General features: G+C 43.5%; 2 protein-coding genes across 8 annotated transcripts in view; one reads left to right on the forward strand and one right to left on the reverse strand.

Moving 5' to 3' along the window:
* Window positions 1-13,066, forward strand: part of chd2 (chromodomain helicase DNA binding protein 2) — a 95,400-nt gene extending 82,334 nt beyond the window's left edge. For all 5 annotated transcript variants that reach the window (XM_062963234.1, XM_062963236.1, XM_062963237.1 and 2 more), the window contains 11 exons: window positions 580-718; window positions 894-1,044; window positions 1,891-2,013; window positions 4,059-4,184; window positions 4,717-4,854; window positions 5,713-5,847; window positions 6,491-6,669; window positions 6,754-6,853; window positions 7,502-7,721; window positions 7,870-8,119; window positions 9,863-13,066. In XM_062963234.1, the coding sequence (XP_062819304.1) occupies window positions 580-718; window positions 894-1,044; window positions 1,891-2,013; window positions 4,059-4,184; window positions 4,717-4,854; window positions 5,713-5,847; window positions 6,491-6,669; window positions 6,754-6,853; window positions 7,502-7,721; window positions 7,870-8,119; window positions 9,863-10,193 (1,892 nt within the window). In that variant the 3' untranslated portion in view covers window positions 10,194-13,066. The remainder of the gene's footprint in view (window positions 1-579; window positions 719-893; window positions 1,045-1,890; window positions 2,014-4,058; window positions 4,185-4,716; window positions 4,855-5,712; window positions 5,848-6,490; window positions 6,670-6,753; window positions 6,854-7,501; window positions 7,722-7,869; window positions 8,120-9,862) is intronic.
* Window positions 13,067-14,673: 1,607 nt separating this feature from the next.
* rgma (repulsive guidance molecule BMP co-receptor a) overlaps window positions 14,674-21,393 on the reverse strand; it is a 57,446-nt gene continuing 50,726 nt past the window's right edge. For all 3 annotated transcript variants that reach the window (XM_062963239.1, XM_008119446.3, XM_062963238.1), the window contains 2 exons: window positions 20,671-21,185; window positions 14,674-18,626 (listed from right to left, as the gene is read on the reverse strand). In XM_062963239.1, the coding sequence (XP_062819309.1) occupies window positions 17,907-18,626; window positions 20,671-21,165 (1,215 nt within the window). In that variant the 5' untranslated portion in view covers window positions 21,166-21,185 and the 3' untranslated portion in view covers window positions 14,674-17,906. The remainder of the gene's footprint in view (window positions 18,627-20,670; window positions 21,186-21,393) is intronic.

Genomic DNA, 21,393 nt, shown 5'->3' on the forward strand with positions numbered 1-21,393 from the left:
AAAATAATAAATGTAACAATACCAATAATAATAGAGAAAAATAATAAATATACCATATATACTTGAGTATAAGCTGACCTGAATATAAGCCCACCAGGACCCTCACCCGAGTATAAGCCAAGGGGGGCTTTTTCAGTCCTAAAAAAGGGCTGAAAAACTAGGCTTATACTCGAGTATATACAGTATTTACAATTGGCTGAATGTTTCATTTCATCAAAGTGGGTGGTCAAAGGACAATGTCATATTTTGTATTTGATTGATTGAGAAGCAAGGGATTTTGAGGAACGGAACCAAGCTTAGTGTTGGGGTTGCTGTATGTCTTTCGGGCTGTGTGGCCATGTTCCAGAAGCATTCTCTCCTGACGTTTCGCCCACATCTATGGCAGGCATCCTCAGAGGTTGTGAGGTATGGGTTAGTGACAAGCTTAGTGTTGTGTCTCTTTGTTGGTTGATTTTTCAGCGCACTCTCGCCATTGCTTGTCTCCTTTGAAGAATAGATAGAAGCTAGAATCCTAAATTTAGCGCATTTGAAGCCAGTTTCCTTACCGCATTTGCTTCTTCTTTTCTCATTGTCCACCAGGCAAAGGACCAGGGAAGAGGAGGGGTCCCACCATCAAGATTTCTGGAGTTCAGGTGAACGTCAAAGCCATCGTCCAGCACGAAGAGGACTTTGCGATGCTGCACCAGACCATTCCCACCGACCCAGAGGAGAGGGCCAGGTGAATGTGGGCTTTGTTAGATGTAGAAAGAAAACATTTAAGTGGGAGATGATCTCGCTTAAAACATCCTGGTGGTACTTTTATCCCATAGCTACTTGGCCATTAGAAGGGAACCACCAAGGTGGGGAAGAGGCAGCTTCTCATCCATTTCCTTCTTCTTTGCTCAAATGTTTAGGTTTCTCCTGACCTGCCGAGCCAAAGCTGCCCATTTCGATGTCGAATGGGGCTTGGAAGATGACTCACATTTGCTGCTGGGAGTTTACGAGCATGGTTATGGGAACTGGGAGCTCATCAAATCAGACCCAGAGCTGAAACTCACCGACAAGGTACAGGAAGCTTTAGATCAATGCGCACTTCCCTGTCTTCCGGAGAGAGCTTTTGCCTTGGCTGAAAATGCAGCCTGTTGTTTCTCGTTGTTGATGTTGTATTTCTTAATATGGAATGAGAAAAATGGCTATCAGGTCTTCTTACAACAGAGCAACCAGCAATGCAATGGTTAGACTTTGAACTCCAATGTATTGGGCCACAGTTATCATCAGAGCCTCTGGTGGCTCAGTGTGTTAAAGCGCTGAGCTGCTGAACGTTCAGACCGAAAGGTCCCAGGTTCAAACCCGGAGATCAGAGTGAGCACCCGCTGTTAGCTCCAGCTTCTGCCAACCTAGCAGTTCGAAAACATGCAAATGTGAGTAGATCAATAGGGACCGCTCCGGCGGGAAGGTAACGGCATTCCATGCAGTCATGCCGGCCACATGACCTTGGAAGTGTCTATGGACAACGCCGGCTCTTCAGCTTAGAAATGGAGATGAGCACCAACCCCCAGAGTCAGACACGACTGAACTTAACGTTAGGGGAAACCTTTATTTTTACCTTTTTATCATCAGAACCAGCCTACATGCTGTTTGGCTGTGTTGACTGCAAATTGTGGGCCTGGTATCCCAATACACCTTCCAAATATTTGGTTGGGAACACCTTGAACTAGAGAGCCTTTGACCCATATGGATCAATTGACCCATAGGGAGCATTTGTCCATTTGACTTGCCCTTCGATGCTGGAGACAGTCCTCTTGTTACTTGTCTCTTTGGGACTTCCTCTCATGTTTCCGTTGGGTCTTTGCTTGCCTTGCGATGGGATAAAATGGAGGTATTTTATCTGTTTATCTTTTCTTTCAAAAGATCTTGCCGGTTGAGACGGACAAAAAGCCACAGGGCAAGCAGCTCCAAGCCCGGACTGACTATCTGCTGAAACTGCTCAAGAAAGGCATGGAGAAAAAGGAGACTGCGAAAGAGACCGAGGAGGTCAGTTCTGCGGCAAACCCAGCGGAGAAGCCAAGAGGCCTTCTTCTTCTGATTTGTTTTTATTGAAGTCTTTAGATCTATATCCAAGGACCAACATTACATTTGATTCTCATACATTAAGCCAGAGTGATTTAAATAGGCAAAAATAATTGCAGGCCCTCCACTTTCAATGGGGTGAGGAGTGTGGGACCCTATGAAACTGGGAAAACTGCCAATTAAAAGAAAACCTGATTCATTTGTAATGCTTTTACTAGAAATCTCTAGATCAGTGGTTCTCAACCTGTGGGTGCCCAGGTGTTTTGGCCAACAACTCCCAGAAATCCCGTCCAGTTTACCAGGTGTTAGGATTTCTGAGAGTTGAAGGCCAAAACATCTGGGGACCCACAAGTTGAGAAACACTGCTCTAAATCCTCTAAGGTCAATTTCAGCTGGAACCTGACCATAGAATTGCCTTGCCAAACCTAGAGATTCTTTGAGCAAACACATACATTAAATATGCCAATAATACTATGTAACAAAATTTCAAAAGAAAAATATCTTCTGTTCCTGTTTACTTGTGCGATCCATACTTTGAAAGTCATTGTTCTATTCCAGAAACTTTATTGGCAGGGTGATGGTGGAACGTGAAGCATCCCTTTCCATTTCCTTTCGTGATTTTGTCTCATGTTTGCGCTGATTTAACAGGGTTATATGATGAAAAGGCATACTTCTTAGCGCAATAGTTTTGCTCAATGATAACACTATGTAACAAAATTTGGAAAAGTTTCTGTTCCTGGTTTGAAAGTGTTACTCCTGCTTAACTGTTCAACATTGAACGTAGATGTTATTCTCCAGAAACTTTGTTTTTTGTGTCTGCTACAAACTAAGTTGAATTGGTTTTCAGTGAGATTTTGATTGAAAAACTAGAGCAAAATAATAATAATAACAATAGCAACAATATTTTTTCATGTCAGGAGCAACTTGAGAAACTGAAAATTGCTTCTGTTGTGAAAGATTTGGCTGTCTGCAAAGACGTTGCCCGGGGATGGCCCTATGTTTTTACCATCCTGTGGGAGGCTTCTCTCATGTCCCCACATGGAGAGTTGGAGCTGACAGATGGGAGCTCACCCCACTCCCTGGATTCAAACTGTCGAGCTTTTGGTTAGCAGTCCTGCCGGCACAAGGGTTTAACCCATTGCGCCACCAGGGGCTCCAAATAATAATAATAATAATAATAATAATAATAATAATAATAATAATAATAATAATAATAACTGCAAAAGGCCACCCTACTGGGATTTACGCACATCATCCGAAAATATATCACACAGTCCTAGACACTTGGGAAGTGTTCGACTTGTGATTTTGTGATACAGAATCCAGCATATCTATCTTGTTTGCTGTGTCATACAATATAATAATAATAATAATAATAATAATAATAATAATAATAATAATAATAATAATAATAGTTTTATTTGGAAGGCCATCCTACTCGGACATGACTGATCCAAGAATAGTTTATTTCTTGCTCGCCTCTCCTCATGGCTCAAGGTGGGTTATAGCATTACTAAAACGTAAACAAACACATCATCATTTTAAAACGCTTCATAAAATACATCTATTTTATGAAAACATATTTCCACAAAACAAAACGTAGCCATACAATGTAGAATGTATCATTAAACATGTGCTGTAGCAGGTTGTCCCTCCTGTGAAAACAAAATTTTTGCAGTTTAATACACTTTTTGCAATTAGAAGCAATTAGGAAATGGCATGTATAACCCAGGAACAAAATAGTGTTATGTATTGTAATCATTGGGGCCCCTGGTGGCACAGTGTGTTAAAGTGCTAAGCTGCTGAACTTGCGGACCAACCCCCAGAGTCGGTCACAACTGGACTTAATGTCAGGGGAAACCTTTACCTTTTATTGTAATCATATTAATTCATAGAAGGCTTGCAAGGATCCCTACGATTCACAGAAGGCATGATCCAATGCTCCTACCTGAATGGGATGTTTCCTTGGTCACACTTACCTCTGTAAATGGGCTTCTTCCCTCCCATAGGTCAAGGTGAGAAAGCGGAAACCCCGTGCAAAGAAGGACAGCAAGTTTCCCAAAGGTCGGGATGAGCACAGGGCCGAAGCCTCTCCTGGGCATTCGGACAACCAATCGGAAGAAGGCGAGGTCAAGGTAAAAGCCAGCCTCCAGGTCCCACACCGTTGCTTGTCATGTCACTTTTCAGTAAAAGCAATGACTAGTTGCAGTCTTGGAGGGCATCTCACCTTTGGAAAGAGCTGGTGCAGGACATCTGAGAGAGGATCCAGGGGACAGATCCATAGGGGGGGAAAAAACATGTCCTTCTGAGCCATATCATGCCAACTATTTCTTTGCCAAGGGTTGCAACTCAATGGTGGGGCATTGGCTCACTGTTTCAATCTCTGGCTTCTCTGAATCATTCCGCTTGAAATTATGAAGTGCTTCTAACAGGCAATTGTAAATAATGAAGATATAGTTGGACCCATGGTCTCACTTAGTATCATGCAACATCTAGTGAGAGTTGAGAGGAAGAGGATGATCACAGAGTGGATCGATACTATGTTGTTGTAGTGATTTCCAATGGGATTTTTGATGTCGCTTTGGGATTTTTCATAGAAAGGTGTATTGAATTTCCTTGAATCACAATCGCAATGTAACCTGGGCTCCTTCCTTCCTCTCCTTCCAGGAGGATGGACGGGATAAGAGTCCTGCCAAGAAAAAGCAGAAGAAAGAGAATAAGGAGAGCAAAGACAAAGTGGCAGCCCTCAAGAAAGAAAAGGAGGGCGAGAAGGAGAGAAAAAAAGCCACGGACAAAAAAGAGAAGGTATTGTCTGCAGTTCACATGGAACCAGAACTTAGAAAAAGTTAATTTTGGATGAAATCTCCCAGAATCTCCCAGTCAGCCTCTATGTGTCGAAAAGCTTTTCCAAACTTTGCGCAGAACTGTTTTTGCTTGGCATTGAGATTACCAAACCTCCGTGGCTGGATGGTCCTTTCTGGAATTTAAAGTGGTATCTTCACAACCATAAGGGCTGGGAAATAGTAGTAGTAGTAGTAGTAGTAGTAGTAGTAGTAGTAATAATAATTTGAAACACAACAAGATGAGTCCACAGCAGACACTCTGCTGGCTGTTGTATTGGATCTCACATCAGACACTTCCCAAGTGTCTAGGACTGTGATGTATCAGCGAATAATGCGAGCAGATCCCAGTAAGGTGGCCTTCTGCAGCTGGCAAGTGGTAATTTTGTCAGCGCCGATTGTGTTCAAGTGCAGGCCAAGGTCTTTAGGCACTGCACCCAGTGTGCCAATCACCACTGGGACCACCTTGACTGGCTTGTGCCAGAGTCTTTGTAATTCGATCTTTAAATCCTCATATCATGTAAGCTTTTCCAGTTGTTTCTCCCCAATCCTGTTGTCACCCGGGATTGCATCATTGACAATCCATACTTCGTTTTTTAACACCATAGTGAGGTCAGGAATATTGTGCTCTAGATGCATTATTATTTATGCCTCTCTTTATCTCCCCCAAAGGGGACTTCTTCGTTTATTTTTTAATAGAATGGGAATTCAACCAAGTAGAGTTAAGGTTTCATCTTCCATTATTTTACTGCATCAGGGTGAAATTCGATCATGTCCCCGATTTTGCTTTAGGACTCACCTGCGTGGTTTTCTTCTTTTGCAGCCAAAAGGTGGTGAGTCCAAATCAGGAAAGAAAGGCAAGCGGTCTCAGGGCCCTGTCCACATAACAGCTGGGAGTGAGCCTGTCCCGATAGGCGAAGACGAAGAGGATGACTTGGACCAGGAGACCTTTAGCATAGTAGGTTTTCCTCTCACTGAATATGGATAGTGATGGGAAGCAAGTAGAAGGTGCTGACTTCCCAGATCTTGGGAGTTTAAGACACGGAAGAATTTAGAAGCCAGATATAGGAAATACCCTGTTTTCCCGAAAATAAGACATCCCCTGAAAATAAGACCTAGTAGGGGTTTTGCTGAATTGCTAAATATAAGGCCTCCCCCGAAAGTAAGACCTAGCAAAGTTTTTGTTTGGAAGCATGCCTGCCAAACAGAACAACAGAGCATGCAGGATCGGTAAATGTATGTACCATAGATTGTTGTACATGGAAATAATGGTAGTAACAAGGAATTCTTGATAGGATTCACAGTTTGTCTGGTTATGCTGACTTGTGATGACAACTACTGTACAGTATATAATAAATGTTCACTTTTTTGTTCAACAATAAATGTGAATTCTTCTTCATGGAAAAATAAGACATCCTCTGAAAATAAGACCTAGCACATCTTCGGGAGCAAAAATTAATTTAAGACACTGTCTTACTTTCGGGGAAACACGGTAGCAATGGAATGGGAAGGTTAAAAAATAACCCGACTCCTTCCATCTCACTCTTGGCCACCATGCGACTAAGATGTAGCATTGCTCTCTGCTTGCTCTCCTTTTTCAGTGCAAAGAGAGGATGCGGCCCGTCAAGAAAGCTCTGAAGCAGCTGGACAAACCAGACAGAGGGCTCTCGGTGCAGGAACAGCTGGAGCACACCCGCAGCTGCCTGCTGAAGATCGGCGACCGCATCTCCGAGTGCTTGAAAGAGTACTCCGACCAGGAGCACATCAAGCTCTGGAGAAGGTAAGCCAGGCCGTCCTCCCGTCACTGGTCTCAAGGGAACCCGCATCAAGCACGGAGGGAAAATACTCCTTTTAATTTCCCCAGGAACCTGTGGATCTTTGTGTCCAAGTTTACGGAATTTGATGCGAGGAAGCTGCACAAGCTGTACAAGATGGCGCACAAGAAGCGGTCCCAGGAAGAGGAGGTGAGGGTGCCGCGGGCCTTGGGGACTCTTGTAAATGAGCAGCAAAGATGTGAGACTTCTGCATAGAGAAACAAGCAGGAAACATGCCCTCTACGAAAACGTCCGGGCATTTGTTTGCCTGGAACAGGTCTTGTCTTTTGGGACTCTTTAAATCTATATGTGTGTGTGTGTGTGTGTGTTTGGAACTGCCATCCTGGTTAATTGAGTGAAAATAGGCTAGTGTTCAAGGCAGGAGCAGCTGAGGATTCCAATCCAAGCTTTGGTCTGAAAATACTGATCCTCTTTCCAGTGATTTAGGTTTTTGGATAGTCCCAAAGGTTAGATTAGAACTCAGAATTGCCACAGACAGATGAATAGATAGATAGACAGACGAGCAGTCTGTTTATCAGTTGATAAACTGATTAAGGCAGTACTTGGAGGGTGTATTCTTTAGTTCCAATGTTAAAGAACTATCCCAGGGACTTAACTGTATCCTCTTTGAAAGTTCTACTCAAGTTCAGATTAGACTGGTTTTACAGTCTCAAGGAAAGAAAAAGATAGAAACACCACCAACTGTAGTTCAGGTGGTTTGGTCAGGGCCCAGAAACCTTTTTTGGCCAGGTCACTGTCACTGTTGGGTTTGTCACCAATGCCTCCTTTTGCTCTCAGCTGGAACAGCAGAAGAAAGAAGAGGCCACCGGAGGCAAGAAGATGTTTCGCCCGGAGCCCTCTGGGTCCAGTTGGGATTCCGTGATGTCTCCCTTGCCCCACACCACTCCTCCTCCTCCTCCTCCAAAGGTCCACCATCCGCTGCCCCATCCTTCCCAGATGCATGGGCACCAGCGCGACAACTACAACCATCCGAATAAAAGGCAATTCAGTAATTCAGGTAAGGGACCAAACAGGAGCTGGCACAACTTGAGACAGCAAAGCCAAGTAACTTCCTTTTTTTGGCTCATGTATAAGTCTATAAATCCAATCAAGTTGCTCCCAAAGGTCTGGGCTCTCCCTAAGAGTTTCCCTTTTCTTTCCTGCAGACCGAAGCGACTGGCAGCGGGACCGCAAGTTCAGCTACGGCGGCAACGCCAACCAAGGATGGGTTGGAGAACGGCACCACCCATACGACCAACACTGGTACAAGGAGCACCACTATGGAGACCGCCGCCCACGCGGGGAACCTCACCGCAGCTCAGGGAGCTACCGGCCAAACAACCCCTCTCGCAAGCGGCCCTATGAGCAGTACAACAGTGACCGGGACCACCGAGGCCACCGCGACTACTATGACCGGTGAGCATTCACTTCCGTTGTACTCGGGATTCAGCATTCAACAGGGCTTGTGTCCCCTCTCTCCTCCAAGAGCTTAGGGAAGTTACTTTTTAGCTTTAATAATTTATTGAGACGTTTCTTACAAACAGACCAACAAACAAACAAACACTGTGTTGGAGGGGGGACAAGTAGGGTCAGGGAAAGTGAAGGGCAGGGAGGGGTGGGGGGGGGGTTCTAAGTTGGAATGAGTATGGGGTTTGGGGGTGGGGGGTAGGGAAGTACATTGAGCGGGGGTTGACTTCCGTTCTTTGTGCTTCATTCTCATGTGATCCATTATTTGTATTGTCTTCTTTAAGTAATCCTCAAAAGTAGACCAATCTGTAGTCTTCAACACTCCGTCAATGCTTCTTTTAATCAAAAAGGTTAAATGGTCCATATCCTTTATTTCAATCAGCTTGTCAATCCATAGATCTTTTGTTGGTTCTATTTCCGATTTCCAATATTTTGCAATCACCAGTCTAGCTGCGGTGATAAAAAAGGTAAAAAGTTTATCCGTATTAGTATCAATTAAATCAAGCGGGCCATATAACCCTAGTGGGAGATGTTCTGGGTTTTTCACAAATTTTTTTTTTAAATATTGTTACTTTCCTCTAGAATCATTGTCCAATATTTCTCTAATTTACTACAGCTCCACCACATGTGTAGGCAGGAGCCAGTTTGTGCTTTACACCTCCAACACTTATTATTGGCATTTTTGTACATCAACCCTAGTTTTTTTGGCATTAAATACCACCTGTGTATCAGTTTTAGCCAATTTTCCTTCATATCTATAGAAAATATATATATATATTTATGATTTTCTTCCTCCGGATTGATTTCTACTCGTGTAACTGAATCGATCTTCCTACGTTTTTTGCCCCTTGGATCATCGAGTTTGTGACTACCTCAGTTTCTGTTTCCCAATTTAATAATTTGTTGTATAGTATAGATATATTTTTCTTGTCTATCCAGATAAACTTATCCCAGAATCCCTGTACTTGGTCAAAGCCCTTATTTTGTCCTATTTATAAGCTTCTTTAATTTGAAGATATTGACACATTTTTATTTATTGCTTGTATTACATTCCATTCTTTTAATTGTGGAAACTCTTGCCTATTTGATGCAATAATTAGGATTTTTTTATATGTCGGCCATTTCATCCAACCTAATAACCTTCTATGGTCTGCTTCCATTGAGGATAGCCAAGAGGGGTTTTGGTATGGAAATAACTTTTATATTTTTCCCAGCTTCTTAATAACATAGATCTAACAAAATGGTTGCCAAATTGTTTTTCAATTTTGGCTTTCTCATACCAGAGGTACCCATGCCATCCTCTTCTTAGTTTGTGCCCTTCCAAATTTAGTATTTTAATTTTCTCCAATTTAATCCAATCTTTAATCCAATGGAGGGAAGTTACTTTTTAGGACTACAGCTCTCGGAACCCTGTTGGCCATTGTGTCAAATGAGGCTGAATGGAATGGTGGGTCAAAATGGATATTGTCCCAAATGTTGTTGCTGAGGCTTAGATCATGCATAATATTGGTTATAAAAGTGCCAGCCACCTTTTTTAGGGCAGATGTTGCTAACCAGGACTCCTACAGGTTCAGTCCAACAACATCTAGAACCCTAATTTACAGGAATGTGATTCCTAAGACCTCAAAGTGGGCCATGTTGCTGAGTGCCCTCTTCTGATACCTCTCTACGGTTGTCTCTTGTCCCGTCCAGGCACCACCATGATTCCAAGCGGCGAAGAACCGAAGAGTTCCGTTCTCAGAATTATCACCAGCAAGAGTTCAGGCGGATGTCTGACCACCGACCTCCCATTGGCTACCATGGCCAGGGGCCTTCAGACCACTACCGCTCTTTCCACCCGGAGAAGTCCAGTGATTATAAGATGTTCTCTGCTCCTCGCCCCCAGCTCTCCGATCCTCGCTCCCCGCCTTCACAGAAATCCCCACATGATGCCAAGTCTCCCATCGAGCACCGGTCCCCCCTGGATAGGTCTGTAGATCAGAAGAGCAATGCTGAATATAACTGGAGCAGCCGGAAGACATAAGAACCCGGAGATGAGATGTTACCAGAGGGAGAACCACCTCTGAGCTCACTTGTTCTGTGGCAAGCAGCAGTGCCCACTGGTTCATCATGCCCAGGACCAGAGACTATGAATGTGCTGTTCTTGACTCTGTGTTCCTGAAGAGGAGCAACACTGGAGCTGGACGTGGTTGGGGCATCTGGATTTCATCCCACACTGGCCAAATGTTGGGCATTGGCTTCTTGGCCTGCCCCTGGGGCCCACTGAGAAGGAAAGGCCCCCCAGTGCCGGTTTTTGTTTTTGAATGTTGAGAAGGCTGACTTGGACTCCCGTGAACATTTCATCTGACTTGGACGGGTGACTTCCGAGGACACAGATGGAGCGGAAAACAGAAAGTTGAGAGAGTCTGTCAAGATTGAAAGTGCAACTGGAGACAGAAAGGGCATCAAGAGGCTCCCTGAAAGAGATTTGAAGCAAAAGAAGTGGAAGGAAAGGCAGAGCAGGAAGGAGACGCAGCTGCCTTGAAAGACCTCACTGTCAGCTTCAGAGACTTTTTGTTGCTAGGACTTCTCTTTTGGTTTGTGATGCCTCCCAAAAGGAAAAAAAAGAGACATGTGGACACTCCCTGACTACACTCCCCAAACCCATTCCTTCCTGCATTTTTCTCTCATCTCCTTCATTACAATTTCTCAGAGGAACCAAGTACAGGAATAAGTGTCATGGAGATTGACAGACCTTATGAATTTTGGGGATCTGCCTGGACATGCCAAAAAGGACACCCCCACGCCTTCTTCACCTCTTTATTCTTCCATATAATACATGAAGGACTGGGCACCAGTGATGTACCTCAATGGGACATCATCGACATTTCCTGCCAGTGGTTCTTGTGCCCTTGCGTTTCTTCCTCCAGACTCTTGAAAAGAGCATTGCGTTTGGTACAGACATTTTTTAAAAAAAATTTGCACAGGGAAATTCCTGTCGAGGATCGCACTGACTTTTTTGCACAGGGAAATAAATGCTCTTCAAGGAATGGAATGAAGTTTGGAGCCTGGAAGACTCCCGACGCCTTGTGTTTGTGCAAATCACAGGACTCCCGCCCTTGCGCTTTGTGTTGGGATACGGAAAGCACTTCTTTGCCTCTCAAAGGGACAATGTGAGCAGCAGATGGACATGCCATTTTGCATGGTGACACACCAAAGCCAAAGTTGTGAATTTGGTGAATCCTTGGAGCAATAGCTACTCCATTAACTTTTTCAAAAGTAGCAACTCCAAAGGATCACCTCTGCCCATTACTGGGGAGTCCGGAATCTCCTCTTTGGAACTTAAGTCCCTGGTTTTGATAAACATCCAAAGAGGAAACTCACTAAGCTGTTCCAAAGTGTTCTGTCAACGACCGGCTATGGATTAAGGCCGATAGGTTGGCTTGGGAGGAGAAGCTCTAAATTTGTTGAGATTTTCCTGTGAAATGAGATACAATCCCTGCTCCAAATCCAACACATACTTATGCACTGTATGCCCAGTGGGCAGAAGCTTGGACCATTTGATAAGGCCGCTTCCAAAAGGCTTAAGTGTTGGATTGACCTGCAGAGAAGAAGGCGTGCAAACTTTTGAGTGTTTTGCCCTTGGCATTTGGAAAGGGTTTCAGGGTTGACGCATAGGCTTGCACATTCCAGGAACCATATTTCACCACATTTCACTGAACTATGTTGGTAGAAAACACACTCTCAAGGTCCTTTCATTTTCACATAGGGCGGTTGTTGTTGGGTGTTTTTCTTTTGTCAATTTCTTACACATTGTCCTGAACGTAATACTGTGAAGGCAGGGACAGAGAGAGAGAGAGACTCTGCACTTTGTAAGGAATGAGTTCATTGGCACATTTCTCCTGCCATTCTGAGTCACGAAATGTCACTACGATGGTGAATTTTGTATTCCCGTGCCATAATGTTGCCGTTCGCAAGAGGATAGACACAAAAAAGGGGTTTTTTTTGTTTTTTAAAAAAATTACATTTAAAACAGTCCTTAAAAAAGTATTACGGGGAAGGAACTTTGCCCCAAATGGAAGAAGGAGGTTTCCGAGTTGTGTTCAAAACAAGAGAGAGGGGTGTTTTGGAGAAAAACTCTTTGGGAAGGATGAATTTAACCTGTGGCTTTTCTCCTCCCAAAATATGGCATGTTACCCAAAGGGTAGGGGAGTATTTATTAGGTTTTGTACTTTTATACAGAGAGGGAAAGACAAGTGAGGGAAAAAGGTCAATCTATATGTTTCTGTACCATTATTTTCAGACCAACCTTGGGAGAGAAAATAAATAGCAATAGGAAGTCCATATCACTAGAGGAGAAGGAGGAGGCAAGAAGGTAGAAGGAAGCCCTGACTTGTTTCCAAAGTAACTTCTTTTGGCTTTCCTTCTCTTTCCGATTACTTAAATGTCTCGGGGTAAGCTGACCCTTCCGTTTCTGCTTTTTTGCCAAGAGCAGACTAAACACACACTGTTTGCAATGAGCCAAAAGTCGGGGACAGCTGACCAGTTGAGATGGAGTCTCCATAGATTTGGGAGTAAAAAACAATGTGCGGCCCCCCAGTTTTCCTCCGCAAAGCAGTCCTGTCCTCTACCATTTATTCCCCCACCTAATGTCTGGAGCTTGGGAGAACATTTGCTCATGAAAACCACAGACTTATTGGGGGGAAACAAACAAACAAACAAGCCAGTCCCATCGCCGAAACAAACAAAACAAAAACAGTCATTCATATTAATTTATATTTGTGTCAAAGCTTTGCTAGTGTCCGAGTGATTTCTGATGTAAATAAGTTCTTTATAGCGTATGTATTAAAAGGTTTTTTCTTACAGGTTTACTTTGGATTCTTCTATATTAAAATGTGAGTTGGATGTTTTCTCAAACCTCTCGTGCCTTTCGGGTCATTTGTTTTATTTTGAGATGTTAGTTGACATGTTGATTTACGTGCTGTTTTAGGTCATTGCAGGGCAAATCGTTGGTAAAAATGTTGAAAAACAAATGTCCTAACACAGACTCCATTTGAGATCTCCTTCCAGACTGAAGTGCAGCCATTGATACCAACTTTTTAAATGTGGTTTTCCAATCAAAGTGGAATCACAATACTGTAATTCCATAATCTGAAAAGAGACGGAGGCTGGATCTCCATTGCCATATAAAATCCACATTATCTGCTTTGAACTGGATTATATGGCAGTGTAGACTCATATAATCCAGTTCAAAGCAAATAATGTAGATCAGTTATTCTCATCCTTCCTAATGCCGCAACCCCTTACAGTTCCTCATATTGTGGTGACCCCCAACCATAAAATGTTTTTTATTTATTTATATATTTATTTATAGTATTTATATTCTGCCCTTCTCACCCCGAAGGGGACTCAGGATGTCACATTATATACATTATATACATATAGGGCAAACATTCAATGCCCATATACACATAGAACTGAGATAGAGACAGACGCAGAGGCAATTTAACCTTCTCCTGAGGGGGTGTTCGATTCTGGCCACAGGGGGGAGCAGCTGCTTCATCATCCACTGACGGCACTTCCTCATTCCAACATTGTAAATTAGTTAAATTTGCCTCCCCACTTTGTAAGTGGTACCTTGTTTCCTACTTGATAGAAGCAACTATATTTCGGGTTGCTAGGTCAGCAATGAGCAGGGGCTATTTTTTATTTTTTAGTTGACGGGTGCTCACCATCCCACGGGCTGGCCTTGAACTCATGACCTCATGGTCAGAGTGATTTATTGCAGCAGGCTGCTCACCAGCCTGCGCCACAGCCCGGCCCCTTCATAATTGCAATGTTGCTACTGTTATGAATCATAATGTAAATATCTGATATGCAGGATGTATTTGTCATTTACTGGTTCAAATTTGGCACAAATACCCAATATGCCCAAATTTGAATACTGGCGGAGTTGGAAGGGATTGATTTTGTCATTTGCGAGTTGTAGTTGCTGGGAGTTATAATTAATTGACAATCAAAGATCATTCTGAACTTCACCAACAATGGAATTGAATCAAATTTGGCACACAGAACTCCCATGACCAACAGAAAATACTGGAAGGGTTTGTTGGACATTGACCTTTGAGTTTTGGAGTTGGAGTTCACCTACATCCAGAGTGCACTGTGGACTCAAACAATGATGGGTCTGGACCAAACTAAGACCATCAGAAATATGTTTTCTAGTGGTCTTCGGCAACCCCATGACACCCCCTGACAACCCCCACAGGGGTCCCGATCTACAGGTTGAGAAATAGTGATGTAGATTATCAATTTGGATAATCTTGACTAGATGGCAGTGTAGATCCAGCCTGATTCTACCCTTCAGCATGCATTGCTGGAACAGCTGTACTGGAAATCCTCAGTCTTTATTGTCCTTTAAACAGAACAAATGTCCCGTTCTTTTGCTTCCAAAATTACAAGGCACAGGAGCCTCTCTGCCGGGTTTCCTTTCCAAACCCAAAATACACATCCAGCTACACGTGTTGGGAAGGAAAAAAAAGTTTTATTTGCATTTTCATCAATAAATAATTTACAGTATGTACATCAACACCCCACATAAATCCTACATGCACAAAAGAAGTCAGAAAGGGGGGGAGGGATGTGAGTTTGGCGAATGCTTCCCCTCCAGTTTTGCTTCCAATCCTCGTTGACTTAGCATTGCTCACCAAGCCAGAACTTGGCAAAGCCTGACTGAAACAAACCAACCAGTCCTAAATATAATTGAGGGGGGGAAAGTAAAGTGCATTCTTAATTAGATGAAGACAAGAAACATTGGAATGGGTGGGAGAATTGTGGAGAGAGCAATTTGAGAGGATAAGGGAGAATGTGAAACCCTCGTTTTGTTATGGCTGTGCTTTCAAGTCTATCTGGAAACATTTACTCGGCGGCATTTTGTTGCTACTTTGTGGTAAGGCTGTATGAGTAGGACTTGCCCAAGGGGCAGACACATAGATATAGATGAGAGTGATAGATAAGACAGATGGTAGATAGATAGAAGGTGATAGGTAGATTTTTTCCATATCTGGAGCGACTTGAGAAACTGTAAGTTGCTTTGGTGTGAGAGAATTGGGCGTCTGCAAGGACGTTGCCCAGGGAACGCCCGTATGCTTGATGTTGTTACCATCCTTATGGGAGGCTTCTCTCATGTCCCCGCTTGGGGAGCTGGAGCTGACAGAGGGAGCTCATCCATGCTTTCCCTGGATTCGAACTGGGAACCTTCAGGTCAGCAACCCAACCTTCAAGTCAGCAGCCCTGCCAGCACAAGTGTTTAACCCACTGCGCCTCCAGATTGATAGATGATAGATATAGATAGATAAAAGAGATGATAGATTAGATAAGTGCCAGAAGCCACTTGAGAACATACTGCAAGTCGCTTCTGGTGTGAGAGAATTGGCTGTCTACAGAGACGTTACCCAGGGAATGCCCAGATGTGTTAGTTGGGAGGCTTCTCTCATGTCCCTGCAAGCTAGAGGAGCTCACCCTGATTCCCAAATTCGAACTGGCAACCTTCAGGTTAGCAACTCAAACTTCAGGTCAGCAGTTCAGCCAGCTCTAGATTAGATTAGATAGCATGTGATAGATAATTGGAGATGATAGATTATAGAAACATAAAAATAGGTGATAGATAATAGAAGATAGACAGATGGATGATAGATAAGGGTAGATAATAGAAGATAGATAGATAGATGGATGAATGGATAGATGATAAAAGTTAAGTTTTCCCCTGTCATTAAGTCTAGCCATGTCTGACTCTGGGGGTTGGTGCTCATCTCCATTCCTAAACTGAAGAGCTGGTGTTGTCCGTAGACACCTCCAAGGTCGTGTGGCTGGTATGACTGCATGGAACGCCGTTACCTTCCTGCCGGAGTGGTACCTATTGATCTACTTACATTTGCATGTTTTCGATCTGCTAGGTTGCCAGAAGCTGGGGCTAACAGCAGGAGCTCACTCCACTGCCCAGATTCGAACCACCGACCTTTCAGTCAGCAAGTTCAGCAGCTCAGTGGTTTAACCCGCTGCGCCAACCGGTTAGACCCAGATATATTCTCTCTCCATAAACACATATAGTATGACCTCCAGATCTGCTGGGCATATGTTCCATCGAAAACCACCCAGTAAATACTTGAAACCATAGATAATAACACACTATATTTTGACTATATAGGTTGCATATCTTTTATCGAAAATGCTCAAGTTGGCATACTTGCTTATACATAACAGGACAACGGTTTGAGCAAACTGCACGCGCCAAAAGAGTGTTTTTAGATACACCATTGTAGTAGTTTGAGACCATTGTGACTGCAAACATTTGATCACCGAGAATCTTAGGATTGGCACTTTTATGATGTATTGTGAGCTACCTGCTGGCAAGCGCTACTGCTGTTGTTTAGGAGGGTTTATCAATTTGAAAGAACTAGTTTAAGGCCAGGGAATGGGAGAGGAGCTTTAGAAATGAAATATATGCTTCAGAAATCCATAAAGCAGAGGGGTGGGACACAAAGGCAACTGCCAAAGCCTCAAAATAATACAGTAGAGTCTCACTTATCCAAGGTTCTGGATTATCCAAGCCATTTTTGTAGTCAATGTTTTCAATATATCGTGATATTTTGGTGCTAAATTCGTAAATACAGTAATTGCAACATAACATTCCTGCGTATTGAACTACTTTTTCTGTCAAATTTGTTGTAGAACATGATGTTTTGGTGCTTCATTTGTAAAATCATAACCTAATTTGATGTTTAATAGTCTTTTCCTTAATCCCTCCTTATTATCCAAGATACTCGCTTATCCAAGCTTCTGCCGGCCCATTTAGCTTGGATAAGTGAGACGATGCCTGGTTTTGAAAATGTCATTTTTTTCTTGAGACATAGAGGGGAACAGAATATTTATAGTGTTATACCTTGAGGAAAAACAATTCAACCATTGTGTGTGTGTGTGTGTGTGTGTGTGAGTGAGTGAGAGAGAGAGAGAGAGAGAGAGAGAGAAACAGTTGAGGGAGTCTGGAGGAGTCAAGAACCACAAAGACTTTGGGGAGTCTCTCATGGACTCTGGGCGAACCTTTGCCCAACTATAGCCTTAACGCAAGAGAAAGCTTCCAGCTTCAGTTTTATAACCCGAAACAATAGCACAAGTGAGAAGATAGAGCATAGGTGTACATCAGCAGTTGTTTGCACACTCAATACCAAGTGCCCCAAAGTAACGGGGAAATAATGTGTGATCTGATTTCTCAGGGAGTAATTGGCACTCCCTGGCAGAAGAAGGTACATCTGATGGACCAACAACCACAAAGGTGCCAAAGTTCTTTCTATTGTGCATCTGACCCTTTTCAATGGGTCCTCGTTCCCTCCTTCCCTTCTTCAACATCAGTTGAACTCCAGCCATTTTTTCTCTGGTGCCAGGCCTCCACGAAGATCTGACTTTACACAAATGCAAATGTCACAATCACCACAAACCACTCATATCACAACGAAAGGAGGCGCTGGGAGTGAGAGCAACAGGATGAAGGGGACTGGAAAAGGGGGCTACTTTGGGACCCTAATTTAGTAGAGAAGCTTCAACAGTCATGAAAGAACATTGGTGTTCCTGAAGGTCCAAACGCCATTCATGTTGGGAGAGAAGAGGTCAATAAAACTCCAGTGTGCAAGCCTCAGCCTTTGTCTTAATCTAACACAACTGTTTCATTCACTGGTCCCTTGGTCTTGCAGACTTCAAAGGTCTACTGTGACAGGGCTGGACACTGGCTCAACCATGTCAAAACCACCAAGAAAAGCAACAGAAGAGGAGACGTAAAACGTTCTGAGGTGGCCATGTTGCCCGGCTCCAACGCTTGTGTCCTTTCATACAAATGTAACTTGTCCTTACTGGAGTGGAGCATTTTGACGTCTTCAAAAGCGTAGTAAGCCGCAAGGGTGAAGTTGACGTCGCCCGTCGTCAGAAGGTCGAAGACGCAGGACTGGAAATACAAGTCCTCCACTGGGAGCTTCTCTCGGCACTTGGCCATGGCCGACTCGTAGGTGAAAGCCTCCGGCAAAGAGGGAACGCTGGGGCCCTTTCGGCGAGCCCAGTTTTCCGTGGTCTGGGTGGTGGAATGGAAGGCTTGGAAATCTATCTGCTGGTTGACTGGACAGCCTCGGAGACAGAGGTAAAGACCCTGGTTGTCTCCGTCTTCCACCGCTTCCACCACCTCCTCAGGCATCCGCACAGCGAAGGTCAGATAGCGTCCCACCTGCCTCACCACAATGGTGGTGCCAATGTACTTGGCCTGGATCTCTATGTGCTGGCCAGAGACTTTCTCTGTAATCTTCAAGCTGTTGGCCCCGTGCTTGTCGCCACCATTTTTGGATCCATCAGCGAAGGCAGCAGGGAGTTCGTCCATCTCCGCCTGGTAGACTTTCTGTTCCACACATTCCTGGAAGCTCTTGAAGATGATGGTGAGCTGTATAAAAAGGAAATTGTGGGGAAAGATGAGATGAAAGAGGACACAGTTACTCAGAGGGACAAGGATGCCAAATTCTAAGCATACCCATCTCACACTTGGTCTCTACCCTTCGCTGTAGTACTTAGGACTTTCTAGTGGGGCATTTAGAGCAGGGCTTCTCAAACTTTTTCAGACCCCAGGGACTATCCAGTCCAACCCCATTCTGCCATGCAGAAAAAGCACAATCAAAGCACCCCCAACAGATGGCCACCCAGTCTTTTAAATAATAATAATAATAATAATAATAATAATAATAATAATAATAATAATAATAATAATAATAATAAACTCAGCCGCTATCAGGACCTCAAGATTGAACTTCAAAGACTCTGGCAGAAACCAGTGCACGTGGTCCCGGTGGTGATCGGCACACTGGGTGCCGTGCCAAAAGATCTCAGCTGGCATTTGGAAACAATAGACATTGACAAAATTACGATCTGTCAACTGCAAAAGGCCACCCTACTGGGATCTGCACGCATCATCTGAAAATACATCATACAGTCCTAGACACTTGGGAAGTGTTCGACTTGTCATTTTATCATACGAAATCCAGCATATCTATCTTGTTTGCTGTGTCATAATAAAATAATAATAATAACAATAGCAGAAACCACAGACATGGGTCTGTACTATACAGTAGAGTCTCACTAATCCAAGTTCCGCTTATCCAACATTCTGTATTATCCAACGCCATCTGCCTTTTAGTAGTCAATGTTTTTGTAGTCAATTTTTCAATGCATTGCAATGTTTTGGTGCTAAAATCGTAAATCCAGTATTTACTACATAATGTTACTGTGTATTGAACTGCTTTTTCTAACAATTTGTTGTAAAACATGACGTTTTGATTCTTAATTTGTAAAATCATAATGTAATTTGATGTTTAATAGACTTTTCCTTAATCCCTCCTTATTAGTCAACATTTTCGCGTATCCAACATTCTGCCGGCCTGTTTATGTTGGATAAGTGAGACTCTACTGTAATTGTATATATGCAGTAACTACTCTTGGGGTTTCTGCTATTATTATTATTATTATTATTATTATTATTATTATTATTATTATTATTATTATTATTATTATTATTATTGACACAAAGACATAGTATGACACAGCATACGAAATCCAACATATAGATCTCATTTTCTGTGTCATACTATGTCTTTGTGTCAATAATAACACACAGTAGCTGCTGCATATATACAATTATAGTACAGACCCATATCTATTTGTCTATGTCTGACAAAATAGACATTTTCTAGGTTCTCCAGCATGACAATTTGGTATCCTTGGACCAGAATTCCTTTATTTCAACAGGACTTGCTACTTTCCATATCCTCTGTGGATTTAAGGATTGTACTGTATATTGCTTTTTAATTATGTGAGTTGCCTTGGGTCTCCATATAGGGAAAAGATAGTAAATAAATAAGAAAAAGAAAATAAATTGAGGAGAGAATGCCCACCAGAGGGCAGCATTCTTGAAGTAAACCACTCAATGAGTAAGTCGGGCGGACTAGGAACTTCAATGTCTTGGAGAAGAACTAATAATAGCACAGTTTTCAACCTTGCTACAAGAAAGTCATTGGAAACTGTGCATTTTTTGCAGATTATTCTATTTTTGGATTCATTCAAAATTCATGGATTTTAGGAGCAGAAAATGTTTCCAATATAGAATGTATTATTTATGGGGTGAAAATTCTTTGCAGAAAATTCTGCTTTCTATTTGCACAAGAAACCCATTTCCTTCACCAAAAGACTGTGTGAATTTTCCACACAGAATGAGTTGTTTTTGGCACCCAAAACAAGGCTTCCCATGTGCATTTTTCTAGTCTAGATTATGTATTCATTACTGCAGTTGGGAATTTGAGGGGGGTTTTTTGTCTTTCTACTGAAGACATCTGAGCGAGAATGCCATTTTGCTTTTTTTTTCACCCGAACATGGCACAATTTGCAATATTTGAAGGTAGAGAGTGGGCAAAAATGACCAATTTGTTCTCAGCATTTACCTTGCTGGTGGCTGTGGCCATGGAACCGGGCCGGACGGGTGTGTTTGTGACTTGGACATTTAGGTAGCTATTGTCTATAAGCGGCCAAGCCCCTGGGACTTTACACGTCTGGAAACTGTCCAAAAAAGTCCTGAGGTGGGGGTCACCAAAGAGCCCACAATGGGTGTAGTTGGGAGGCGGGGAATGTTTGTGGAAGCTCCTCTCGTAATGGCAGATCTCGGGGCTGTCGGAACGCTCCTGGCTGTCGGCGCGGGGTGGGGGTCGGACCCGGGGCGGGGAAGTGGGCCCCTCCTTGGAGCAGTTGTGCTGGGCCATGAGGTCGTCGATGCCGTGCACGGCGGAGTGGTAGAACAAGTCCCCCCGGCAGGTGCGGGCTGTGTGGTGGGTGCAATGGGCGTAAGCCCGGAGGGCGGTGCAGAACTCGGAGGCCTCCTCAATGCCCAGGTGGTGGGGCCCCGATGACGTGGCTGCCAGGAACTCAGAGTTGCACTTCATGATTCTGCACCCGGATGCCACTGGGAGGGAAAAGGAGAGAAGACAGCAACAGGTGAGGAAGATGAGAGTCCTGCAGGGATTTTGTCCCTCTTCACTTCTCTGGTTGCCCTTCCACATGCTCCTTGCAGTGGAAATCTAGGCCTCCTATTTGCACATGGGCAGAGAGGAAAATGATCTGCGCCATATCTCATACGTAGGAACATGCACTGGGATCCTATAGGGATCCCA

The sequence above is a fragment of the Anolis carolinensis genome, unplaced genomic scaffold (genome assembly GCF_035594765.1).
Source record: "Anolis carolinensis isolate JA03-04 unplaced genomic scaffold, rAnoCar3.1.pri scaffold_11, whole genome shotgun sequence".
Taxonomy (NCBI): domain Eukaryota; kingdom Metazoa; phylum Chordata; class Lepidosauria; order Squamata; family Dactyloidae; genus Anolis; species Anolis carolinensis.